The following is a 25,330-nucleotide window of genomic DNA, read 5'->3' as shown; positions in this document are numbered from 1 at the left end:
TACATTTGTTTACACGCTGGTGTTATTTCCTTGTAAGACAGCAGAGAGTTAAACAATGTGTGTTCCCATCCAGACTCAGATACTGTTTGTGACTGCAGTATGAATCCCTGGTGTACGTACAGCTCCCTCAGGTGTGTCAGTGAGCTGATCCGGTTGCAGCGATCGTGTTTCTGCAGCAGGAAACCAGAGCAGTGATGAGCAGCAGCAGCAGCAGCAGCAGCATCATGTTTCTGTCTTCAGTGTCTCTTCCTGTTTCTGTGTCTTTCTAGGAATTCACTTCACTTTAACGGCCTTTACAGCATGAAACGCTCAGTACACAGAATTATGTTCATTTTGGACGATTTACCGCAAATGCTCATATTCAGCGCCGAGCCAGGAAGTAGCCTGTCCTTTATGTAGTGAGGCAGAACCGTGGATGTATTAAAGGGGACATATCATGCTTTTTATGATTTTCTGTCACTTATATACCGTTATGATGTCGGATGTTTTGATATAACTGGAGCTGCAACGATAAGTCGACCGACAGAAAATTAATCGCCAACTATTTTGGTCGTTTAATTGTTTTTTTCAGTCATTTTTTTAAGAAAAATTGTCAAAATTCTCTTGTTCCAGCCTCTCAATGAAACATAATATAATGTGAATGAGTACTTTCTTATTGATATGACAGTAAACTGAATATCTTTGGGTTTCGGACTGTTGTTTGAGACAAAAGAAGAGTTTTGAGGACGTCATCTTGAGATTTGAGAAACAATAATCAACATTTTTCACCATTTTCTGACATTTTCTGAACCGATTAGTCAGAATTAATTGAGAAACTAATGATCACATTAATGAAAATAAGTGTTGCAGTTGTAGATATAACGTGACGTTAGAAGTGCTGGTAGTCGGACTACATCGCTGTTTTCTCTTTTCTTTTAATTTATTGTTTATTTAACGGGGACAACGCACAATTAAAAAAAGCTCATTTCCATCTGTTGTCCCTGCAGGTCAGAGGTCACCAGTGAGCTTCTGTGGTGACTTAAAACATTTGAAAAACTTTGAAAAACATTCGCAGTAAAATATCAGTAAAAGTTCTCTCGTGTGTGTCGCTTTATTGTGACGTGCTGACCTGCCAGAGGGTACCACTGGTAACCGTTGGTGATGCCCTCCGAGAACGGTTTGGTGTCGTCGCAGCGGCCGCCGTGGTGCATGGAGGCGTGGTTGTGGGAGTACACCTTGGCGAGGTGAACAAACACGTCGTCGTCGGGGGAGACGCTGGCCCCGCCCACCAGCTCGCTGCCTGGACAAAACAAAAACAAAAACAGACGCATGTGATTTTCTCCTAAATTTAATCTTTATTTAACCAGAAATCACAAAATACGTCTCAGTCTGTATCATGATGTAAAATGTTGCATCCTACAGACTTAAGTGTCCTTCAAAAATCTGGGAGCTGTTTAGATCCATAAAATAAGTGAAATAAAACTAATAGGACTCATATAAAACAACAACTTTTGCAATTTTCAGTTAAGTTGCAGTCAGAGGGAGCAGCATCGTTTCCTGGAGTAATCTGCAGCTATTTAACGGTTATTTTTTTAGGATATTTTACAGAGCAGGTGGTGCAATTTGATACGAATTATAAGAAAAACAGAATAAAGTGTTGTTAGTTTAGTGAATGAGTGTCTTCATTAGTCTTTCCTAATAATTTCCAGGATATTTTTGTCAACAAATTCCTAAAAGTAGCTGCTGTGTAACCGTTAGGAAATGTTATGTAGTATATCGGAAATGCACTCATTTTTAAAGAGTTTTTAAGAAAGAGTCAGTTAAAGAGTAAGAGTCTAGTCTATGAAGATTTTTTGAAAACTACGAACCCAAATATAATGAGCCCTTTCTGTAAAATTAACTGTTAAATATCTGCAGATTACATAGAAAATGTTAATAAAATTCAAGGACTCCAGTAAAATAAAGTGTTACCGAAGCTCTTCTACCTAATTCAGTGCAGAGTCCTGGGGATGAAGAGTGCAGCTATTCACATTTTTGTAGTATAAATGCATAAATAAAGAGTTTGTGACCCAAAAATGGCTTCATAGATTAATATAAACCAGCGCTGTAGTCGTTAATGAACTGTAAATGATAGACAAAGAAACTTGATTTGTACAGAATATTTAGTAAACAGGATACGTAAAAGAGCTTTTTTAGAAGAAGAAACAACCCAAAAGGGTCATGAAAAGATCCAATTAAGCTACTGAATCCTCGTTAATCATCGTTACCAGCCTGATATATATTGATCTGCTCTTTCATGGTGTTTTATTTCCTGTTTTATTTCCCTTTTCAGCAGCGAGTTTGGAGAAACAAACTGCTTCAGTTTCAGCTGTGGAGCAGTGTCTGCCGCTGCCAGCAGAGGGCGCAGTCACACTAACAATTACTAACGATTACTTTCAAATAACTCAACCTTTATTTATTCAGGGGAAATTCACTGAGAGCAACGTTGTCTTTGATCACATTCACACAGTTACACATTCACACCTGGAAGCTGCCCAGTACAACCACAGTCTGATCTTTGAGCGGTTGGGGGTTAAGTGGTGGTAATGATGGAGGGGCAAGTGCTGCTTCTTCACTCTCCCCTCCCAGATTTATGCTGCCCGTCTGGGGGATTGAACCTCCAGTCACAAGCTCGCCTCTTTAACCTTTAGGCCTCCACTGCCTCAAAATCCCACAGTGGTCCTTTAGATATTTTGGTTTGGTTCATCCTGTGAACTAAGGGGCCATTTGTTCCATAAATTTAATGTGATACACTTAACATTTCAAATATAAATTCTTATAAATTTATATAAGTTTATCCATATCTGTTTTCATCATACTTTCTAATTACCTCAGTTTTCTGCAACATGTTGACTGTTAATGTTTAAAGTTTATAGTTTATATTAAACTGCTGCAGACTGAACATCCACTTGACTCTTTTTTATCCAGAACACTCTGTACAGCTGATGTGCATTGCAGGCTGAACGTTCACTTCAAAACAAATTTAAAGGCACCGGTGTGGATTTTCAGCCTCATTAGCACTAAACAAGAGCTGTTTGGTTCTGCTGGCAGCGCGCGGACAAGTTGCTCGACTGAACTTGTATATTTATGTGACGCTGCTCGTTAATGTCATGGGATTTAGTCCCAGAGGCGGTTTCCTGTCTCTCTCTTTATTGTGCACAAAAATACCATCAAACTAATTTAAACAAATACATTTAAACAAATATATTTACCAAAACACTGTCATGGGATTGTTGTGGACCACCTAGTTCTGTCTTACTTTCATGGAGGCTTCTTGTTCTCTGAGAAACTCTGCTGTGGACGCTGCTAAACCAACAGTGGTGGGATATATATATGTGTGTGTGTGTGTGTGTGTGTGTGTGTGTGTGTGTGTTTACCGCCGTTGCTGTTGTCGTACGGATAACTGGCCACCAGAGCTCCTCCATGAAGGTTCGCAGACAGAACGAAACTCTCAGTCTTCAACCAGTCAATCACAGCTCTGACCTGAAACGCATCACACAGCAATCGACCAATCAGAGAGGAGACTCAAAACATGTTAAAACCCGTTTAAATATTGTATTGTTTGCAATATTCTGTATTTTTCAGAATATGAAAGAATTTCAAAATAAAATGTCTGTATAATGTAGTTTTTTCTGTGTTAAATCAGATGTGATGACTTGGCAAATAAAGCTGATTCTGATTTTATTTATCATCAATAAATCCCACGAAAAGATCAAAACCAGCAACGTGTTAGTCCGTCACTCGATACCTTGCAGCCCTCTGGCTCGTACTGAAGACGTCGATCTTTACAGCTTCACGAGTACAGAGTGTCATGTCGTGAGTCTGATGTATGAAACGCTGACATTTCCCACATGTCAACATGTAAACTGGTATTTATGAGAACAGAATGTGCGACGTGCACCTCTTCAGACCTGGTGTACAAGTTTTTCCAGTAGCGACTTCGCCATTTGTGAACCTGCACTTCCTCCTTCCTGTTTGTGTTTGTGTCGGTGACAGGTCTACAGACGGGTGGAGCACGCAGCGCCACAGTTCCACAACGACTGATATTTATAACAGAACAATGCTTTATATAGATATAAAGCGGCCTAAAGGTCAGATAAGCGAGCTTGTCCCTCCTTCATTACCACCACTGAGGTGTCTTTGAGCAAAACCTTTAATAACCCCAACTGGTCCAGTGCAGGTCAGACTGTGGTTGTACTGGGCAGCTGTACGTACACACTGTTTTAGTCATGAATCTACAGAGTTTTATGCATCTTTCTCCTTCTCAGTGTAGTTTTTTATCACACAAACACCAGCAGCAGATACCTTAAGTACCTTGAAGAGCCTCCAACAGCTGCTAGACGCTCCAACTGACTCCCAATCAAAAAGCATCAACTTCTCTCTAGAAATATTAAGTCAATCATTGTTTTTAACGAGTCATTCTGGTCTCAATCTGTAAATATAGGACTCTAATAAGTCTGCTGGTGGTCATTTTGGAAATTATTGCTCCGTTAATAAGATTTTGAAGACTTATAGTAGCTTTGATGTCTGCTGTGTGGGCGTTGATTGACAGTTGATTATGATGCCCTGTTAGAACCATAAGCTGCAGCTCTTTATATACAGTCTGTGCACAAAACTGGAGGAAATATTGCATTTGTTGGGGACTATTTTCAGTGGCGGATGAATCCATATTTGGTGCTCTAGTGAGTATTTCTGGGATCGAGTCAATATAAACTCTACTGTGTGTGTGTGTTCATGGTGGTGAGGCTCAAACACGGAGAGCGTTAGCAGGACTTGGACTCGTGTCACGTGACCGACCTCTGCTTCTCTCTTTTCCTCGTCACGCTGCTGTTGCCTTCGGAGACCAGAGAAAGCGTCTGGGAAGTTCCTGTTCAGATCCACGCCGTTATGGTTGAACCTGACGGAAACAGAGAGACGCTCGTTATTAGTTGATTTTCACACGTCAGCAGCTTCGTCTGAGCTCAAAACCTCATCTGAATAACATTAATTATTGCGTTAATATTTATTACGGCTGCAACTAATGATTATTTCCATTATTGATTCATCATTTAGTCTGTGAAATGTTAAAAAATAGTGAAGTGACGTCTTCATTTTGCTTGTTTTGATTGACTAACAGTCCAAAATGTTAGAAAATGTTTCTAATCTTTAACTTTTGGACAATTTTTATTTTAGTAAATCATCTATTTTTTGTAATCATGTTTTAAAATGTTTTATTCCCTCTTTTATTTTTGTTTTGAATCTATTTTATTGGTTTTATTACATTTACTGTTTACATTTATTCTGTCTTATTATCAGCTTGTCAGTCATTTGTTTAACACAAAAGATGATATTTAAGAAGTTGAACATTTAAAGTATTTTTGCTTGAAAAACGACTGAAACGATTAACGGATTTTCAAAATAGTTGCCTGTTAATTTTCTGACGATCGACTGATCTTTGCAGCTCGATTATTTATTATTTATTTTTATTATTATTTCACTCATAATTGAAGTCATTTCTCATTTGTTCATGCTGTATTTGTGTGATTTTGCTCTCTAGGTCTATTCCCTTCACACAACATCTACTTCCTGTCCGTCCGTCGGGGGAGAAGGTTCCTTCCTGTGTGGCTCCTCCTGAGGTGTGGCTCCTCCTTTTCCCTGGTGAAGTTTTTCTCATTTGAATCGGGCGTCTGAGGACAGAAGACGCCCTTTGAGACAAATTGGTGAATTGTGATATTGGGGTATATAAATAAAATTAACTTGACTTTGGTTCCAGCTTTTCAGACGTGATAATTTTCTGCTTTTCTCTGTTTTATATCAATTTAAACTGAATATCTGTTTTATTTTGGGCCGTCAAACATCACTCTGGACTCTGATGAACTGTGATCAGTCAAAATGATTTATTGAACGTGTGCGTGTCAGTCTAACAGATAAAGCAGCTGCTGCCAAGGCTCCCTTGGGCAAGGCACTACGTTGAAAACAAGTTTCCCACGATCCTCCGACTGTATCCAGGAAGTGAGTTTGTGTCTTTATTTATACAGCAGCTCTGGAGACAGTTCATCATCATCAACACAAAGGAAACTGAGATCCGAAAACACACAAACTCTGGGACGAGATAAACAGACAATAAATAACAAATTATCCGCTGTTAAGTGTTCTCCGATCAGAACGAGGGTCATCAAGATCATGGATCACATGACCGGATGACATCACGGGCCATTGAGTGACCTCAAATGTACAGTAGCCCAGAGGTCACTATCATTTATCTTCATCTTTATCTTAAGATGAGGTCTTAATTATCTCACAGATGGTTTTTGGTGCTTTTATTTTGAAATAACGATGCATTTTTTTGCGTTCGCTTGACGCTCCGGATGGTGATGAGATCAGCTTTTGATTGTTTTAAGTTATTTAGTTTTGACATCGACATTTATCCAGTTATTTACTGTCTTTTGTTTTGTGGGTTTGAGGTTGTTTTTCTTCTGTTTACTTCCTTTTCCTTGATTAAAAAATATCAACGATTCGTTTAACCACGACTGTCAGTATTCAGAAAACTAAAATAAGCTAAAACACAGACAATCAGTGTGACAATTTTGTGTTCCAGATGAAGATATTTGAAACAAACAAAGACACATTTCATTTAAACCTCAATCACCACTTAAATTGTGTGTAATCCCTGATTAACAAAATTGGCTTAAAAATATCATCAAAGCATCAGTCTGGTGATTTTTTTTTTTAAATATCTTTCTTCTTGTCAATAAATCTCATGTTTGGAGCCAAACCAACATATCCAAAGCCTGATGTATGTTATTCCTCTGTGACCTCCGTTGTTGTCTTAAAACTATTAAAAACAGCTTTGGATAAACACACAGAACTTGTTAGTAGATCAGTTTATTGTTGGTTTGGCTCCAAACATGAGATTTGTTGACAAGAAGAAAAACATAGAACATTTCCAGATAAATCCTTTGATTTTTTTTGCCACATCTGTTATGTAACTGTAGAAAATAACAGCTAACAACAATATTTAGTTTTTTGCGTCTCCGTCCACCTGAATCACATCAACAAGCCTCATTTTACTACAAACCAGACAAAGATTCAGCCAATGAGGCGAGATCACCCACCTCAGTTTCTCTTGTCTCAGATATAAGTGTCAATATCTGGAAAACTGGACATCAGTAACACAAATAAAAATTACACATAATTATAGAAAATTTAACTTTTTCAACATTTATGTCTCAAACAAGTGAAATAATCTCATTTCATTTGCTGGTTATTCTCACTTCATGTTTACATCTATGAAACTTTTCCTTATATGGTTTGGAAACTGGTGACCCTATAGACACACACACACACACACACACACACACACACACACACTAACCAATAACCAATAACCAATAACCAAGCCTTAACCTGAAAATGTAATGATTAAGAGAAGAAGAGACTGAAGAGAATGCAGTAACATGACTATGTGAACAGAGTTACACAATGTGGTTAATAGTACACACACACACACACACACACACACACACACACACACAGTCTCCTATATATACAATACATTAGAAGAAGTCAAAACACTTATAATTAGATACTTAGAGACTTTAACCTTGACTTTAATCTCTGTGTGTGTGTGTGTGTGTGTGTGATACAGATCTACAGTGAGTGTCTGGTTTCCTGCTTATCAGGGTGTTTTGGGCGTTGGAGCGTCACATAGTTTAGTCTATACACAACAAACATGTCGGCCATAAATGTGTGTGTGTCGTCTTGAAAGGTCTTTAAAGTCTTATTTTGAAATTCGGACTGACACACACACGTTTGTCTTTCAGTAGTTGTGAGGACCCTCATCAGTATAATGCATCATCTTCTCCCTCAAACTAAACCTACAATTCAAAATTCAAACCTTAAAACCAAGTTTTGACCTTTCAAACATTCCTTTGAAGTAGTGAAATCATCTCTCAAACCATCTCACTACGATGGTTTATCACCACAGCTCCGTTTGCTCCTGAAGAGGTTTTCAAGGAGACATATCATGCTTTTTTGTGATTTTTGGTCACTTTTATCCTGTTATTCCAAAACTTGATGTGAACATACATAGAAATGCTGCCTTCAAGTCAAAAGTCAGGGCTTCAACTTGCTCTGAAAGCTCCGTTCGCAATGTTACCTCGACTTCCTCGTCATGATGACGTCAGATTGTTTAGTAGTCTTTGTTGCTAAGGTTGTTGCTATGGTTGTTTTTGTTGGCTGCTCACATATTTTCTGATCGGATTCGGGCTCCGACAGGCTTCCTGAAGCTTCCTGAAGCTTCCTGAAGTTGACCAATCAGAACAGAGTGGGCTCATCAGGAGGCGGGTCTTAAAGAGACAGGAGCTAAAACGTCCTGTTTCAGACAGAGGCTGAACTGAGGAGCTGCATAAAGAGCCAGTAGAAGATAAATAAGGAGTTTTTAACTGTCAGTCATGCAAATATATTCCAGTAGAGCCCCAGAATATAAATATACAGCTGGAAATTAATCTTAATTTTCCCCTTTAAACCTGCAATAAGACATTTTTGACCACTTGGGGGCAGCAGAAACAAGCTGTGAACAGAATATTGACATATTAGCACTTTATAACATTAACAATCAGCTGCCTACACACACATCCAGCAGACAGAGTCACATTTTGGACTCTGTTTCTGGTCATCTGATGAATTTTAGTCCAATATTTCCTTTTAGCTCTATTTTTTAACAACTTTCTTCACCAGCTAGTCTCTAATTTCAGCTGCTTCCTGCTGCTATTGGACATGCTGAGACTGAACCAGACAGTAAACGTGCAGTGAAACAAAAACTAGGAGCTAAAAGGGGCTAAAAAGTTCAGTAGAGCTGCAGAGCTGGTGATAATCCTCTGTGTGTGTGTGTGTGTGTGTGTGTGTGTGTGTGTGTGTGTACCTGCCCTGGCTGTACTGGCAGTGTGTTCCTGCGTCACTGAATCCGTCGGGGTTCATCGTCGGCATGATGTGGATGCGTGTGCTGTTCAGTAACTGCAACGACCACGTTTCGTTGTTACGGTAACCGCGCACCAGGTCATTGATTAGCTGTAGCAGCAGCACCCGGCCGAGGACCTGCACAAACACACACACACACACACACACACACACACACACATCAATGTAATGTCAGTTAAAATTAATTAAAAGTGTAACTTTAAGGAGATGTTGTGATTAAATCTGAAGAAGTGTTGTAGAAATATTGATTTTATTATTTCTGGGGTTAATTTGATCAAAAGTTAAGTGCTTCTACAACTTCTTCTTCTTCTTCAACCCAACATCTGTTTTTCCCCCTAAAGACCATAAGTTAATGCAGATGCCGTCTCCCGGACGACCCGCCTGCGTGTTCTCTCCTGATGGAAACAGCGGGGGAGGAAGTGATGTCATCGTGAGTCAGCAAGGACGAGTCAGAGGCTGTTTTTTTTTTTTTTTTCAGCCCAATTGGACGGCGGAGAGAGAATTTAAAAAAAAAAAACTTTGTGTATGAATGAGAGAGCCTCAGGAGAGAGAAAAAGAGAAGGGTGGGAAAGGTGAAAAGGTGTGTGTGTGCATACAAAGACGCTACACACACACACACACACACACACACACACACACATGTCAGGACGAGTTCTGCCTCCGGACATCATTCTGTTTTCCAGCACTTGTCTTAACTTTCTCCCCTCTTTTGTCTCCCTGCTGCCGTCACACAAAGACACACCCGTTACTGCTTTACTTAATAGTTTATGTCTTTCTTAGAGTCAACAAACCCAAAATCCACCGACGATGAATTGATCTTAAAGTGTCGTCTGTGTATCTAAAGCTCCACTGTAGTCTAAAAACCGTCGTACGGAGGCTCGCAGAGGCCACAGAGAAAAAAAAAACCTCATTTGTGCCATCAAATTAATAATTTATGTTCTTGATTTTATCATTTGTTCTCTTGTCAGTCAGACAGTCAGCTGGACGTTTGAAGAAAGCAACAATAAAGAAAACATTTCTGCTGTAACATCAGTTTCTTCATGATGTGTTTGTGGGAGCCAAGTTACATTTATATATGTTAAGTTCAGTAAATAAGTGGAATCTACATTTTGTTAAAGATCTCATGTAAATTGAAATGACGTATATGTTATTGAATAAGTTAATTAATAGTAATTTGTTCAGCTAATAATTATTTGATTTAATTGATGTTGATGTCAGCGTGATATTTTGTAAATGATTTAAGCTTTCTGTTAAAACAGTGAAGTAGGTTACTGTCACTTTAAGAGATATACTGGGGTGAACCTGTGGTTTCCGAGGAGTTGAGGCCACACGGTTTTCTTACCGTAGTACAGTTTGCTGATTAGGGGAACTCGGCTTTGAATACTCCTGTAAGAAGAAACTACAAACTGTGGAATAAATACTTGTTTTATCATTTTTTTTTACATCAGAGTCCTGTTGAAGTTTTTCCTCCTCAAGCTAACGTACACGAGTAAAGCCGAGGCCGTCGTTGAGCAACCTTAAACCCTGCAGCTGAAGTTTTTTATGAGCTGCGTGACATCTGCAGGAGCATGAAAGTCTGTTATTCTGTAGATTTTGTTAAAGCGATCTAAGAGATAACAAAGTGTTGTGCTTACAAGCTAAAAAAAACCCCCAAAGTACATCCACATATCTTAGTCCACGATCAACATAAAACCTTATTAAATCCAGGCGATCCGTAGTGAGTGTGTACACAGGAGATGGCATGAGGGTGTATTTGGTTAAATTAAAAGCACAAATTTGTTATTTTCTCCTCCATGGTTCCTCCCGGGCTCAGAACCGCTGCACTGGGTGACATTATCCTCCATTACCATGAACACACACATTGGTTTATTTTGGCTGAATCCCACACACACACACAAACACACACACACACACACACACACACACACACACCGTCCTGCTGCCAGAAACACTCACTAGAGCAGCACATGTGGATTCATCCACTGCTACTGCGATTGTACATTTGTGATTTGTTTTTTAAAGATGCATGTCTTCAGCAGTGAGTACGCACATAACGTATAGAGGAGTTTTAAACCTACTATAAATGACAAAAAGCTTCGACTCACTGTGGATTTTTTTGGCTGTAGACGTGAATTATCTAAGCAGACCGAGGCTACTTAGTCTTTTGACAGCTGGTGTCTCCACAGACACAATACTAAATAATAAATCTTCTTGCCATAACAGGCACAGTTGATATCAGAGTGACTCCTCTCACATCTCTAACGGGGCCGTTCACACGTTAAAAGTTAAAAATTAAAAGTTACCACACTCGTCTATTTGAAAGACCTTTGAACAAAATGGAGGACGAGCTGATCGTTAGGGTCTCTGGTTTCTGTCTTTAACCTTAAAATAAAGAATGAAGTGCAGAAACAAATCGTTGATGCTGTTGGTTCATTATAAGGCTGCAACTAACGATTATTTTCATTGTCAATTAATCCTAAAACCAAGATGCAACCTATAATCCGGACCCAAAGATTTAATATCAAACATTTAATATCATAGAAGACAAGAGAAACTAAAAAATATTCACATTTAAGAAGCTGTTTTTTCTTTATAAAATGACTCAAATTGATTAAACGATCAAAATAGTTGCAGATCGATTTATTGAAGCTCTAGTTACAACACAACACACTCACCGAGCTCCACATTCATGATTCTGCGCGTGCGAACGCAGCGTAAGACTTTTGTGGTGTGAAACTTTTATTGTTGTACTTGTAAATGCTTTTCATGCCGTTTATTTGTAACATGGATGTCTCTCCTACAATAACAGACTAAAAAACACGGGCCAACCTTCCCTACTAAATTCAAGCAAGTTTAGAGGAGAAGATTACACCAGCGCCGCCGTTGTTTATGTTGCTGTGCATTAGCAGATGTAAGCTAACGTTCAGTGTTGCAATGAGCGAAGGTTGGGCCTCCTCACTTGCATCAACGGCTGAGCTCAGATGTTCTTCAGTCTGTGTACCGTTTGTTGTACAGGATGGAGGAAACCCAACCCACACACACACACACACACACACACACACACACACACACACAACATGTTGAGAGGTGGCGGCTGCATGCTGTCATTCAGTCATCACATCTCATGGGCTGTGTGATTCATGATTTATGGCCACTTCCGTTACCATAATTGCTTGGAATTTGTTGTAGTATGCTCATAAAACTTCTTTGCCTCGTCGCTTCAAGTCTGTTTTCTTCCATCTTACACGTGTAACTACAGTCGAGTATATAATACTGTGCCTGAACGCATCCTGTGTAGATACAAACAAAGGAATTCCTGCTGCTCTGCTAACACGCTGCTCACATTACATCTGTAGATACAGTGGTGCTTTAAAGGACAAGTTCACAATTTTTCAAGTGTCTTAAAACAACAGTCAGGTGTCCATATGAACAGTGAAAGAGGTTTTCCTCGCTGTAATCATTCCTCCTGTTCATACTGGATATTAAAAGATCCTTCAAATGTGATTTCAATGGAAGTGATGGAGGCTAAAATCCACAGTGTGTCCACACAGTCATTTAAAAGTCTCTGTGAAGCTTATATGAGGCTTCAGCAGTCTGAGTTAGTCATATCAAGTGGATATCTGACACATTTACAGTCTTTTTAGCATCAAATTCCCTCTTTGTGTTTCCTCGGACAGTGTTTCCCTGTTGAGCTGCAGGTGGAAGTATAGTAACAAAAAGAGGGACTTTGACACTAAAAAGACTGTAACATTGAAAGATATCTACTTGATTTGACTCATTTGGACGCTGAAGCTTCATATTAACTTCAGATAAACTTTTAAATACATTTTTTGCACAGAAGGAGGACTGTGGATTTTGTCCCCCATCACTTCCATTGTAAGCTCATTATGAAGGGATCTTCTGATGGTCAGTATGAACAGGAGGAATGATTACAGCAAGAAAAACAGGTTTTAAATATTAATTTGGGCTCCTGACTGTTGTTAGAACACAGACTTCTCCTGTCTCCACACATGCTAACATGCTGATGTATAATGTTTAGCATCTTTAGCTAGTGTGTAGCTAATTAGCACTTAAGACAAAGTACAGTTGAGGGAATGAATTAGTTTTGCTGTTATTTGGTCATAAATATAAAGTTTTGACCTGATGAAAAGTTACAATTCATTCAATGAAGGACATTAATGGTTTGTACCAAGTTTCACAGCAATCCATCCAACAGTTGTTGAGATATTTCAGTGGTGGACCGACACTGACATCCATAGACTCTATGGATGCTAGCAGATGCAATAATAGCAGAGAAATCTGATATTGGGTTTGATATCTATACAGAGCTATAGATATAATGACTCAACAGGCTTCCATGTGAATGTGAGCGTGTTGTAGGAGTTGTTGGTGTCACGTGAACACATTACATAAAGTAAAAACGCTTCAGGCAGAGACTGTTGGACTGTTGGCTAATAAGTGAAAGGAGTGAATGTCACCTCTGTTAAAATTCAAGTTAGTGTTGTTCAAAGAGTTTAAACCTAGCGTACAGTGGCTTTTTAGAGCTTTTACTCTGAAAATGACACTATGAGAGACGCTGAGAGTGAACCAGAACAGTAAAGTTGAAGCCGGGCAGCTAAACAATGAGCTGAAACTCTCTATAAAGCTCCGTAAAGCCGAGAGGAGCTGCAGAGTCACTGTAAGTTCATCACTACGAGCCACGACCAACACATTACACACCGACAGCTCATACAGTGTTACACAAGACACCCGTTGGATCTGACATTGCTCAACATCAGTGATATCAGCGCATCGACACTGAAGCGGCGCTGATTATTTTCCGTCGAAGCGGACCGCATTCCTGCTACTGACTGAACAGCATTCTGTCCAAGAGAGAGAGAGATGAGTGTTTGCATTTTTGCTCATGGAGAACACCGATGACTGATACATCCTCACTCATCTGGTTTGATTCTCTGTCGTACGCTGGATGATTTTCACTTCCTGTTTTTGCTGAACAGAGTTTCCTATCAGGAGCCAGATGTATAGAAAACATCATTCCCTGCACAAACAGTGTATTTTATAAAAAAACAAAACCGTAGACGAGAATGTGTGCACCTCACGCCAAAGTACGCTATGTGGCCAGAAGTATATGGACACTCCCTCCACCAGAGCATCAGTAAAGTCTAATTCTGATGTCAGGACTCGCAGTCAGCGTTCACATTCATCCAAAAGGTGTTGGATGGGGTTGCGGTCAGAGCTCTGTGCAGCTCTGGTCAAGTTCTTCCACACCAAAGTGAGAAAACTATTTCTTCATGGAGCTGAATGGAGTTTCTGTCATGTTGGAATATAAACGCAGCCTCACAGGAAATAAACTCCTGTCACTTAGACAGTTATTTTCTGAGAACTGCTCACATAAACACACACGCAGAACAGACAATGATCTCGACAGCTTTTTTTTCAACTTTTCCACCGAGGCTACATTCCCGCTGTTATAATGTGAGTGTGTGTGTGTGTGTGTGTGTGTGTGTGTGTGTGGACTCAGTGAAAAGGCCTTTTTCTGGAAGTTTCCTCTGAACCGACACACTCCACTGACTCTGTTTGCTGACTCTGTGTGTGTGTGTGTGTGTGTGTGTGTGTGTGTGTCTCCAGGCACGACTTCTCTATTTAAGGACATTTTCATTGACTTTCACAGGCATGCAGTGTGATCAGCGGTATACCGTTGCCACGGTAACCAGATGCTGGTCGGAGGTATCCGAGAGTTTCCTTTCCACAGTTTTTTTGTTGTGCTTTTTCACTGACTCATTCCTTATCTGTGTTATTTTGCTTTATTTTTTTAAACTTTATATTATTAAATTCCAATTTTACTTAGATTTCAGCTCATTTTATGCATTTTATTATATTATCCCGGAACAATACATTTGCACAAAAGTGCCATTATATAAACTCATCATCGCTCTGATCTGATTCTACATCGACAGTTTTAATATTTTCTATCTCATAGAGTTTTATGCTTTTTGAAACTGTTGTTTTTGCAGATGAGTTTCGTCACCGATTTTCCAACAACAGTAAGTTCATTCCTGCTGAATCTGCTGAGTGCAGCAGAGCAGAACTGCTGCTGTTCATGGTCTGAGGTGGCCGGCAGGGGATCGGCCACAGGGAAGATACAAGCTGCTGTCTGAACCTAATGCAGCTCAAAGAGGACGTATTCTGCACATTTCCAGCTCTATGTTTATATTCTGGGGTTCTACTGGAATATCTTTGCATGATTTCCAGTTAAAAACTCCTTATTTATCTTCTACTGGTCCTTTATGCAGCCCCTCAGTTCAGCCTCTGTCTGAAACAGGCTGTTTTAGCTCCTGTCTCTTTAAGCCCCGCCTCCTGATGAGCCCACTCTGCTCTGATTGGTCAGCTTCAGGAAGCTTCCAGGAAACATTTCTTTTTCTCGTTCTTTTCTCAAAATGGAAACTTCTCAAATACATCTGTACACGTTCGAGCTGAATCTGATCTGAAATATACAACACACAGAAGAACATCATCGACAAAGATGACAGAACGTACGGACGTTTATAGACAGTAAATAAAAAGCTTAAAGCTGGACTGCAGGACTTTTGTTTTTGTCTCCCCCTTCTGGCAGCGGCTGTGACTACCTGACACAGACATGCAGCAGCTCTCATTCGCTCCCTGAATGACCGGCACACACACAGAGTTCTGGTGAAAACGATGTTTTGTCGGTCCAGCAGCCCAACAGGATTTATCCCAGTAAGCCTGGTGGCCAGTACACTACTGATTTACTGTTTCGGCTCTAAAACGGTGGATAAATTATTTTGAAATGACACGTTTAACTTATCAGAATTTGATCCATTCAGTCTTATAACATTTGGAAAGTCTAGAAGAGAAGCACGATTAATTAAGATTTAAGATTTAAAAGCTGCGTGAAACTCGTACCCTGTGCTCGTTATCTGGCGGTGACGAGCTTAATCAGCATCGTGTGAACTCGTTTGGCTTGAATGTAACAGACTTTCATTTATATGTAAAAGTCTCGCACTGCAAACAAAGTGTGAAGCCCTGATGTCTGTCTGACAAGGAGCATTTTATATATTTACAACTTTGACCACGTTTAACACCAGACGTCTGTATATTATATAGTCTCCTTTAATGTTTTATCATCACTCCCCAGTCTCCCAGTGCTGCTGAAGAGCTGCAGGCAGTGACACCAAACATCAACTCTACAAACTCTGTATTCATATTAAATGAAGCTTTTATTCACACCTCAACTACGCCGCTTCCGACATTCCTCTAAATAAACCATCTAAATCTGTCCTCCTCTTCCTGTTTCTTCCTGATTCTTCCTCTCCGTCGTAGGGGTCCTGAGGGGGTCCGCTGCGGATTCCCCAGCAACCGGAAGAACTATGCACATCAACTGTTTTCCTTAATAAATCTTCCAAACACATCTTGTTGATGGTGTGGTTCCTTGCTAGTGAATAACAGAGTAACAACACACGAGTCGTCTGACTAAACTCTCAACGCTCTGCTTCATTTTTACTCAGTAGAAACACAAAGATATTACAAAAAAAACCTTATTATTATATCAAGGAAGTTGTCCTGTTGATAGAAACAAAGGATAAAACTACTAAAATAAGATGCAAGTAGTAATAAAGCGGAATTATCCTTTATCACAGTGATGTTTTATTATAATCAATGAGACAGTTTGTTCTGTTCTGATACGTTTTAGTCGTCAAGATTTGTGTCTCAACATGCAGACAAATGAAAGCTTTTTAATTATGCAGTGTCTTTTTTTTTTTTAACTGTGTTGCCATAGATACGAGACAAACGTTTGACTTGCACTTAATAAAGTTTGTTTTTCTCTTGTCAGTTGTTTCCACTGAGTTCATAAAACCAGTGATTTGCTTCATAATGTCGTCTAATATTGTCATGTTGACTCAGCATACAGTCAGAGGATTCACACACACACACACACACACACACACACACACACACAGTCTGTGGTCCGAACACAAAAGCGTGTATGAAGTGTGTTTGACTCTGAATGGCTTTTGTTGATCTCTTTAGTCTCTTTTTAGTCCCACTTCCTGTCAACAGGGAGGGGCCCCGCCGTGTGTGTGTGTGTGTGTGTGTGTGTGTTCTCTCACCTCGTTTCCGTGCATGTTAGCCACATATTTGAACTCTGGGATGCCGACGGTGTGACGGTGAGGGCTGAGACCCAGAGCCAACACCCACAACTGCTGACCTAAGAGAAAGAGAAAGAGAGAAAAATATCACTCGCTTGTTCCTGAATGTTTTATAGAGGAAGAGGAACTCTGAGGTGGATCCAGTTTAGCTCCAGACTGGACTGACCCCCGTCACTTCTGTGCAGGAGGTGGGGGGGGGGGGGGGGGCAGCCAACAAAATACCGCAAATCACAAATTCTCATTCATTCAGAAACATCTACTGACGTCCATCAGAAACGGCGTGTTGCTCATTTGTGCTGCAGAGAAAAAATGTTTGTGGTTTTGATTCCAGTCATAACTATGAAAAAACCATGTTTCAAATCATCTTAGACAGACAGGCAGCTGGATCAGAAGGCAAAGATTGAAATCTTTCAAAACCAAACACTGTGTATGATTTTATCTGCTGACTGTCAACAACTGGGTCTGATCAGCTGTGACGCTCAAATCAGGAACTACAGGAGCAGAATTTTAGGTTTTTTTTCACTGTTTGCGTCTTTTCGACGACTTTGTGCACAACAGCACCACGTTTAAAAATGTGCTTATTGACATCATCGTTAGTGATGTTTACCTGAGTCCAGTCTGTATTAACGAGTCATGGCGGCAAACATCCGATTTTTGGAAAAACAGGTTTTGACTTGTGTCTTTTTTGTTCTTCAGCTATAAAATATGCATTGAAGTAGCAGGAAATGACACGTCTCCTTTCTGCTTTTGTACAACATAAAAAATATATAAAAGGATTTTGTAGGAAAATATAAACAGCAGTAACATCAGAATTATAACTGATAGTAAGATTAAAGTTTGGTTTACATCATATAAATGTCCGTCTTTGTTTGGATCAGAAAACAGCAGATGGAACATTTTTCCATCCAGAAACATCTTCAAAGACTTTTGAAAAAAGTCATTAAAAGTCATTAAAAGTCATTAAAAGTCATTAAAAGTCATTTGCTTTTATTGTCAGTCACATAGCAACAGTGTTCACACAAAATAAACCCCTTCAACATCAGTTATATTGTGCTTCTTATGTTGAAAATACAATGTAAATTCAATTGATGGCTAAAAATGTATTATGTAAAACATGTAAAATATGTAAAATATGTGAAATATGTAAAACGTGTAAAACATGTGTATGTACTGTAGGTGAAAGGTTGATCAGAAAGAACATTTACATGATGAGTTTTAAGTTTTTTTAATTGAAGTGATTTTTAGTTTAGACAATTAAAACACAACTACTGTAACTATTTTGAATGACATCACTGCAGATGAATGAATGAAGCTCTGCGAGCGTCAGCAAGTCTGTAACACACACACACACACACACACACACACACACACACACACACACACACATGCATACACACATGCACACACACACACTCACCCTAACCTTAACCACTGACCCAAAAATCAGCCTTTTCTTGATTAGGGGCATGACTTTTGTCCTCAATTGGACAAGCTGTCCCCAATTAACTGGTCCTAAGTCTGAAAGTAGCCTATGACAGCGCCCCCATCACCCCTCATCACCCCCCATCACCCCCCATCACCTCCCATCACCCTCCATCACCCTGCAACGCAACGTTGTGCAAAAACTGGGGAGTTGCAGACAGACGAGGTCACACACACTGAAGTTGGACGGAGGCCAGCTGGTGTCCTAGATTAGCTCAGATTAGCTGTGTGTGTGTGTGTGTGTGTGTGTGTGAGTGTGCATGTGTGTGTGTGTGTGTGTGTGCGCGTGTGTGAGTGAGTGATTAGCCAGATTAGGCCGTCCCAGATTAGATTAACCTCTGTTTTCAGTCCCGTTATACGATCACAGAAACACCACCAGACACTCGGTCAGAGTCACGGTTGCCACGGTGACGGACACCCGAGACTTTATCAGTCAGCAGTCATCCCCTGCGTGTGTGTGTGTGTGTGTGTGTGTGTCAAGTGGCAGAATGAAAAACTTTGTGTTGCAAATCATTTAAAAGACAACATATTGTGCACATCTCCAGGTATTTTAATATATTTGCATGATGGTTAAAAATTCTATTCTGGTCTCGTTCTTTACTCCAAATGGAAACTTCTCTAATACATCTGTACATGTTAGAGCCTGAATCCTATTAAAACATGACAGCAGACAACATGAAAAACAGAAAAACTTAACCAACAACCTTATGTGTGCATGTGTGGACGATCTGACGTCGTCACCTGGAGGAAGCAGAGGTAAAATCGCAAATAGAAACCCTGGTTTATGATTTGCAGGGAACATTTTGACCAATCAGCAGCTCTCACAGCTTGAGACTGAAGCATCTTAAAGTGTCACAGACGACCGCTAGACGCTCCAACTGACCCTCATTCATAAAGCCTCAACTTCTCTCTAGAAATACTGAGTCAAACATTGTTTTCAACCAGTCATTATGGTCTCAATCGCTAAATTCAGGCCCTCTAATAAATGTGCTGGTGGCCATTTTGTAAATTATTGCTCCGTTAATAAGATTTGAAGACTCATAGTAGCTTTGATGTCTGCTGTGTGTCTATTGTCGCAATATTTCACTAAGTTTAATGTTAATTGATTATGATACCTGTCCTGTTAGCACAATTTAGCTAAAGTAGCTAACATTAGCCCAAATGTGCAGTGCTCGGTGTTCCCAGTAAGCTAGCGTTAGCTTGGATCCGAGGTAGCGGGGCGTGTTTCCTGAGCGTGAAAGGCAACACTTGAACTCCTTATCTGGAAGGTTTTGGCTCCAAACTGAAAAGACTCTTATGTTATATCTTATATATCTTATATGTTTGTTCACCTCAAGTTTTGGAACTTTGACCATGTTTAACATTGAAGTTTATAACAGTATAAAAATAAGAGAAAACCACAAAAAGCACGATACGTCCCCTTTAAAACAACTAAATCAAAGGGGTCACTGACTGGTTTTAAGATTCTGAGAATGACGTGATTCATACGTGATTATTTGATGTGCATGTTTTGACGTTTTTATGGATTTAAAAGCAAAAAATACTTCAAATGAAGAACAAAGGAAAAGGGTGTCTGTCTATTTTCATGTAATAAAATCCTGAAAAGTGATAAAAAGAAACAGGAAGTCAGTCAGACACGTGTGTGTGTGTGTCGTCACCTCTGACTGACTGGCCGACGCTGTACAGGTGTGTGATGTCGGCGTTGGAGGCGTTGACCCGGAGGAGGTACTGCTCGATCTCACGGTTGTCGTGGTAACGAAACTCCAGCGTCGAGGCGGAGGTGAGGATGAGGAAGGGGAGGATGAGGAGGAGTGATGACATCACGGCTGTACGACGTCTGTGACGGGAGAAAAACAGAAAGACAGCAAGTTCAAAAACGATGGCGGGAAAAGCAGGAAGAACGTTTAGATGGAACTTTAATGAATGAAAAAAGAGTAAAAGACGGTTGATGAACTGAACTTGTTTCTCTTTTTCAATAAAACTAGACATCTGAAGACGTCACCTTGGGATTTTTGGAAGCTTTGACAGACATTTCTCTCCATTCTTTCATTTGACAGACTAAATGACTAATTGATTGTTTGAGAAAATAATCAGCTAGTTGCAGCCGTATTTCACCGCGTCTCAAAAAGAAAAATAAGAGTGTGAGAGACAAAAAAAAAACTTAATTAGCAGTTTGATAAAGTCGTTTGTCTGTCGGATGATGTCTGCAAAGTCGTAAAAAAAGCAATTATGTGGATCAGAGGGATGCTGGGAAGAGAAACAAAACTATTCATCTGTAGGCCTACATGTTGAAGGTGACTTTTAAAGTAAACCTGTCAGCGCGTACGCGTGTCTACTTTAAATGTTTTACACTCTAACTGGAGATTTGAGTTTTATCATATATGTTTTGTTTAAACAGTAACTGAACCTTTGTGCTCCGCATCAACCCGGACTCGCAGCCGTCTGATCGCTGAGCAGCTGTAGGAGTTTAAACTGCTGCGTAAATCTGTAATTACTGTTATGTGCAGCAGTTTATGGCGTCTGCGGATCTCTTCAGGAATGTTGTCAGTCTGAGTGAGAGGTTCAGTTCAAGTACAGTGACAGTAACCTGTTTGGAAAGTCATCCGAGTCTTTGAAGCCGCGGATCAGTTTTCATATAATAATTCTTTACGATGTTCCCATGAACTCAGCTGGAGCTTCAGGTTTGTTAAATCTATACAGTGAGACGTGTTTTCATCGCTGTAATCATTCCTCCTGTTCATACCGGCTGTTAAAAGATCCTTCAAATGTGCTTTTAATGGAAGTGATGGAGGCCAATGGAGGAGCTATCCAATGGATGGAGTTAGTATATATACTAGAGCTGCAACAATTAGGCGATTAATCGTTAACTATTTTGATAATCGATGTTTTGAGTCATTTATTAAGAAAAAATATTAAAATTCTGGGGTTCCAGCGTCTTAAATGTGAATATTTTCTGGTTTCTTTAGTCCTCTGTGACAGTAAACTGAATGTTTTGGGTTGTGAACTAACATTTTAGGTTGCTTCTTGGGCTTTTTTTGGAACATTGATCAATGTTTTTCACAATTTTCTGACATTTTATAGACCAAACAACTGATTGGTTAATCGAGAAAATAATCAACAGATTAACTGATAGTGATATTAATGGTTAGTTGCAGCTCTAATATATATAAAACAATAAACTATAGTAATATTTTTGAAACAATATAGAAACCAACAGACATGCTGTACAGGAAAGTCCTGTTTGATTAAATTACTCCTGCAGACATTCAGACCTCACAGGAACATTATAGAAACTTTAAAGTGTTGTCTTCATATCTCACTAAACCATATAAACCATATAAGCATTTACACAAATGGATTATAATATTGTGATGTAGTTGTAAGAAGATATAAGGATATTTTTTAAAGTGTTTATTAACTGTCAATAATTATAACTTCTCCTATGAAGACATATTTTATATTTTTACAACTGTGTTTTACTATATTTTCTTTCATTTTCTGTTTATACACCACTTATTGGTGTCAGAGGAGTTGTAGTTGTTGACAAATACACAAATAAACACTTATATCTGCCTACAACTACGTTATAGTGTTGGAATGTAACTAAGCACTGTATTTGAAAACACTTTTAAGTATTTGCAATTTACTTTTGTATTTCCATTTGTATGCTACTTTATACTTCTACTCAACTACATATCAGAGGAACATATTGTACTTTTTACTCCATTACATTTATCTGACATCTACAGTTACTGATCAATCAATATTTTATCAGTCAAACAATAGATTTAACTGTTGAACAGTGTAAGTTGTTCAAATAAGCTCCGAGTAAGATCTTGTATACAGGACCTTTAGTTAGTTAGTTAGTTAGTATAGAACTTTGTAAGATAATTAGGAAAATGATCTTTTGTTTTACCACGTTTGAATAAACAATATAATTCAGGATAATTGACAGTTCATGACAATGAGGAAGGCGGTGACAGAGACAAACTACATCATTTACAATACTTGTATCGTAATTTAAGTAAAGGATTTCTTATTTCTAGCACTTCTTCCACCATTGAAAGCATGTATTATATGTTTATATAAGTATTACCGGAAACTTACACTGTACAATCATAGGAACATTATAGGGACACTCAGCAGTGGGCAGTAAGTCCTTACAAGTGAGTAAATGAGTAAAAAAGTAGTTTTTTTTAAGGGAAGGATAACTTTTCACGTTCCTTTTTTAAACTATACCTTTACTTCTTACTCGAGCATTTTTGGGTCAGTAACCTACTTCGCTACATCACAACTATGCTGTCATCTTTTATGCATTTTTGCTGAATTAACTGTCATCCAAGCTGTGCGCCGTGACGCAGGAGAGCTTGACCCTTCTCCCCTGCGGTACAAACACAGATGCGCTCGTGCCAGATATTAATGAGCTGAGCAGATGCAAGAATTGAGAAAATCAGCCAAGTAACTTCTTTTTTTTTTCAGTTTAAGGTTCGGTTCAACTAATAATATCTCAAATCCAGTAGCTGCACACTGTGCTACTGGTGGCCGTGCTGGAAACCAGCCTGCAGAGATACTTTCACTTTCTATTAATGGCGCATTCAAAGCGTATTTAGTCTCTGCAGAACAAGTGTAGCTACACACTGTATGAACATGTAAGTCAGGTGATCACTGCATTGATTCTGAATCCTCTCGTTGCGCAGAGCAGGACTTTCATTTCTCTTATTCGCGTTGTTTTCTATTTGTTTTATAGTGATATTCATTAACTCATCAGGCTACCAGTTCTTATTTATTCTAGAAAACAGTCCTGTTGGGCTTTACGCGTGACACACAGCTCTATACAAAGACTTATCCTGTTTCATTCATGTGCTGCTCCCGTGTTATTGCCACAATAATGTTGTAAAGATTATGCTCGCAGATGCTTTTTAGAATTATCATATTGTTTTGGGAGTCTGTGCAAAATGCAGCGACCTTCACATCAAAGCAAGTGGTTTGATCCACGTCAAGATAACAACAGATTACAGGCAACAGTAGCACGCTTGGCAGCTGGAAAGTATTTTAAGGTGATCTTATCGATCCTTTCATGTTGCTACATAAAAATAAGAAGAAAAGCAATTCTATTGAACAGAAACAGCTAAATGAGAGATAATCAACACGCAAAGAAAAGAAATCTAGAAACCTAGAAATAACCATGTTGCACAGCGGCTCTTTGTGACCTGATGTAACACTTAGTTCTCCAAAAAGACTCGGACTCTAGACCGGAGACTTGACACTTGACTCAGACTCTAGACCGGAGACTTGATTCGGACTCTAGACCGGAGACTTGACTCGGACTCTAGACCGGAGACTTGACACTGGATTCGGACTCTTGACCGGAGACTTGATTCAGACTCTAGACCGGAGACTTGACACTTGACTCAGACTCTAGACCGGAGACTTGACACTTGATTCAGACTCTAGACCGGAGACTTGACACTGGACTCGGACTCTAGACAGGAGACTTGACACTTGACTCAGACTCTAGACCGGAGACTTGACACTGGACTCGGACTCTAGACCGGATACTTGGCTCGGACTCTAGACCGGACACTTGACACTTGACTCAGACTCTAGACCGGATACTTGACTCAGACTCTAGACCGGAGACTTGACACTTGACACTTGACTCAGACTCTAGACCGGAGACTTGACACTTGATTCGGACTCTAGACCGGAGCCTTGACTCGGACTCTAGACCGGACACTTGACTCGGACTCTAGACCGGAGACTTGACACTTGACTCGGACTCTAGACCGGACACTTGACACTTGACTCAGACTCTAGACCGGAGACTTGACTCAGACCCTAGACCGGAGCCTTGACTCGGACTCTAGACCGGACACTTGAGACCTGACTCGGACTCTAGACCGGAGACTTGAGACTAAACTCGGACTCTACACCGGAGACTTGACTCAGACTTAAGACTGGAGACTTGAGACTTGACTCGGACTCAACACCGGAGACTTGACTCGGACTGTCGACCGGAGACTTGACCCGGAATCTAGACCGGACACTTGAGACTTGACCTGGACATGCATAAAATGACGTGTGAAGATCTCTGGCCCGCGCCCACACAGTAAACCTGTACTTTGAGTAGTTTATTGACAAAGTATTTTTATACTTTAACTTTAGCAGGTTCGTCAGATGGTAATTTTTCCTTTTACTTGAGTAAAACATGTCAGTATTCTCTCCTCCACTGGGAACACCAGGCTATAGGAATGTTCTTGCAGCAGCAGAGCGCTGATTGCTGATCGATAATCTGCAACTACCAGACAGTTAGATCATTAGTCAGTCAGAGGTCTTACCTGTCCGCTACCTGCCGGTCTGTGTGTCGCTGCTGATCCGAACAACACCGGCAGAGTCCCGCTGCTGCAGAGAGAGACAGTCTGTGTCTGTCTGTCTGTCGCTTCTTTCAATGAATGTTACCTATTCAAGGACGGGTCTCCCTCTCTGCCCGGGAGGGGCGGAGTTTAGAGAGACGCGTGCGTGTGTGCGTGTGTGTATGTGTGTGTGTGTGTGTGTGTGTGTGTGTGTGTGTGTGTGTGTGTTTGTGTGTGTGTGTGTGTGTGTGTGTGTGTGTGTGTTGGACGTAAACACACAGTTTCAACAGAATTATGAATGAAACAAAGGGATGATTCATTCAGTGTAACAGGCTCATTTATTTTCTCCTT

The 25,330-nt window shown here is 39.9% G+C and overlaps 1 protein-coding gene across 1 annotated transcript in view; it reads right to left on the bottom strand.

The window, feature by feature from the left end:
• The window catches only part of cpm (carboxypeptidase M), a 28,555-nt gene extending 3,493 nt beyond the window's left edge, over nucleotides 1–25,062 (bottom strand). The window contains exons 1-7 of the mRNA XM_044344000.1: nucleotides 24,965–25,062; nucleotides 20,285–20,463; nucleotides 17,106–17,203; nucleotides 8,921–9,093; nucleotides 4,816–4,915; nucleotides 3,396–3,501; nucleotides 1,109–1,279 (exon numbers count right to left, since the gene is read on the bottom strand). Coding sequence (XP_044199935.1) covers nucleotides 1,109–1,279; nucleotides 3,396–3,501; nucleotides 4,816–4,915; nucleotides 8,921–9,093; nucleotides 17,106–17,203; nucleotides 20,285–20,447 — 811 coding nt within the window. The 5' untranslated portion in view covers nucleotides 20,448–20,463; nucleotides 24,965–25,062. The remainder of the gene's footprint in view (nucleotides 1–1,108; nucleotides 1,280–3,395; nucleotides 3,502–4,815; nucleotides 4,916–8,920; nucleotides 9,094–17,105; nucleotides 17,204–20,284; nucleotides 20,464–24,964) is intronic.
• Between the last annotated feature and the right edge of the window lie 268 nt (nucleotides 25,063–25,330).

This window comes from Thunnus albacares, chromosome 23 (genome assembly GCF_914725855.1).
Source record: "Thunnus albacares chromosome 23, fThuAlb1.1, whole genome shotgun sequence".
Classification (NCBI taxonomy): domain Eukaryota; kingdom Metazoa; phylum Chordata; class Actinopteri; order Scombriformes; family Scombridae; genus Thunnus; species Thunnus albacares.
This window is presented reverse-complemented; position numbering and strand designations above follow the sequence as displayed.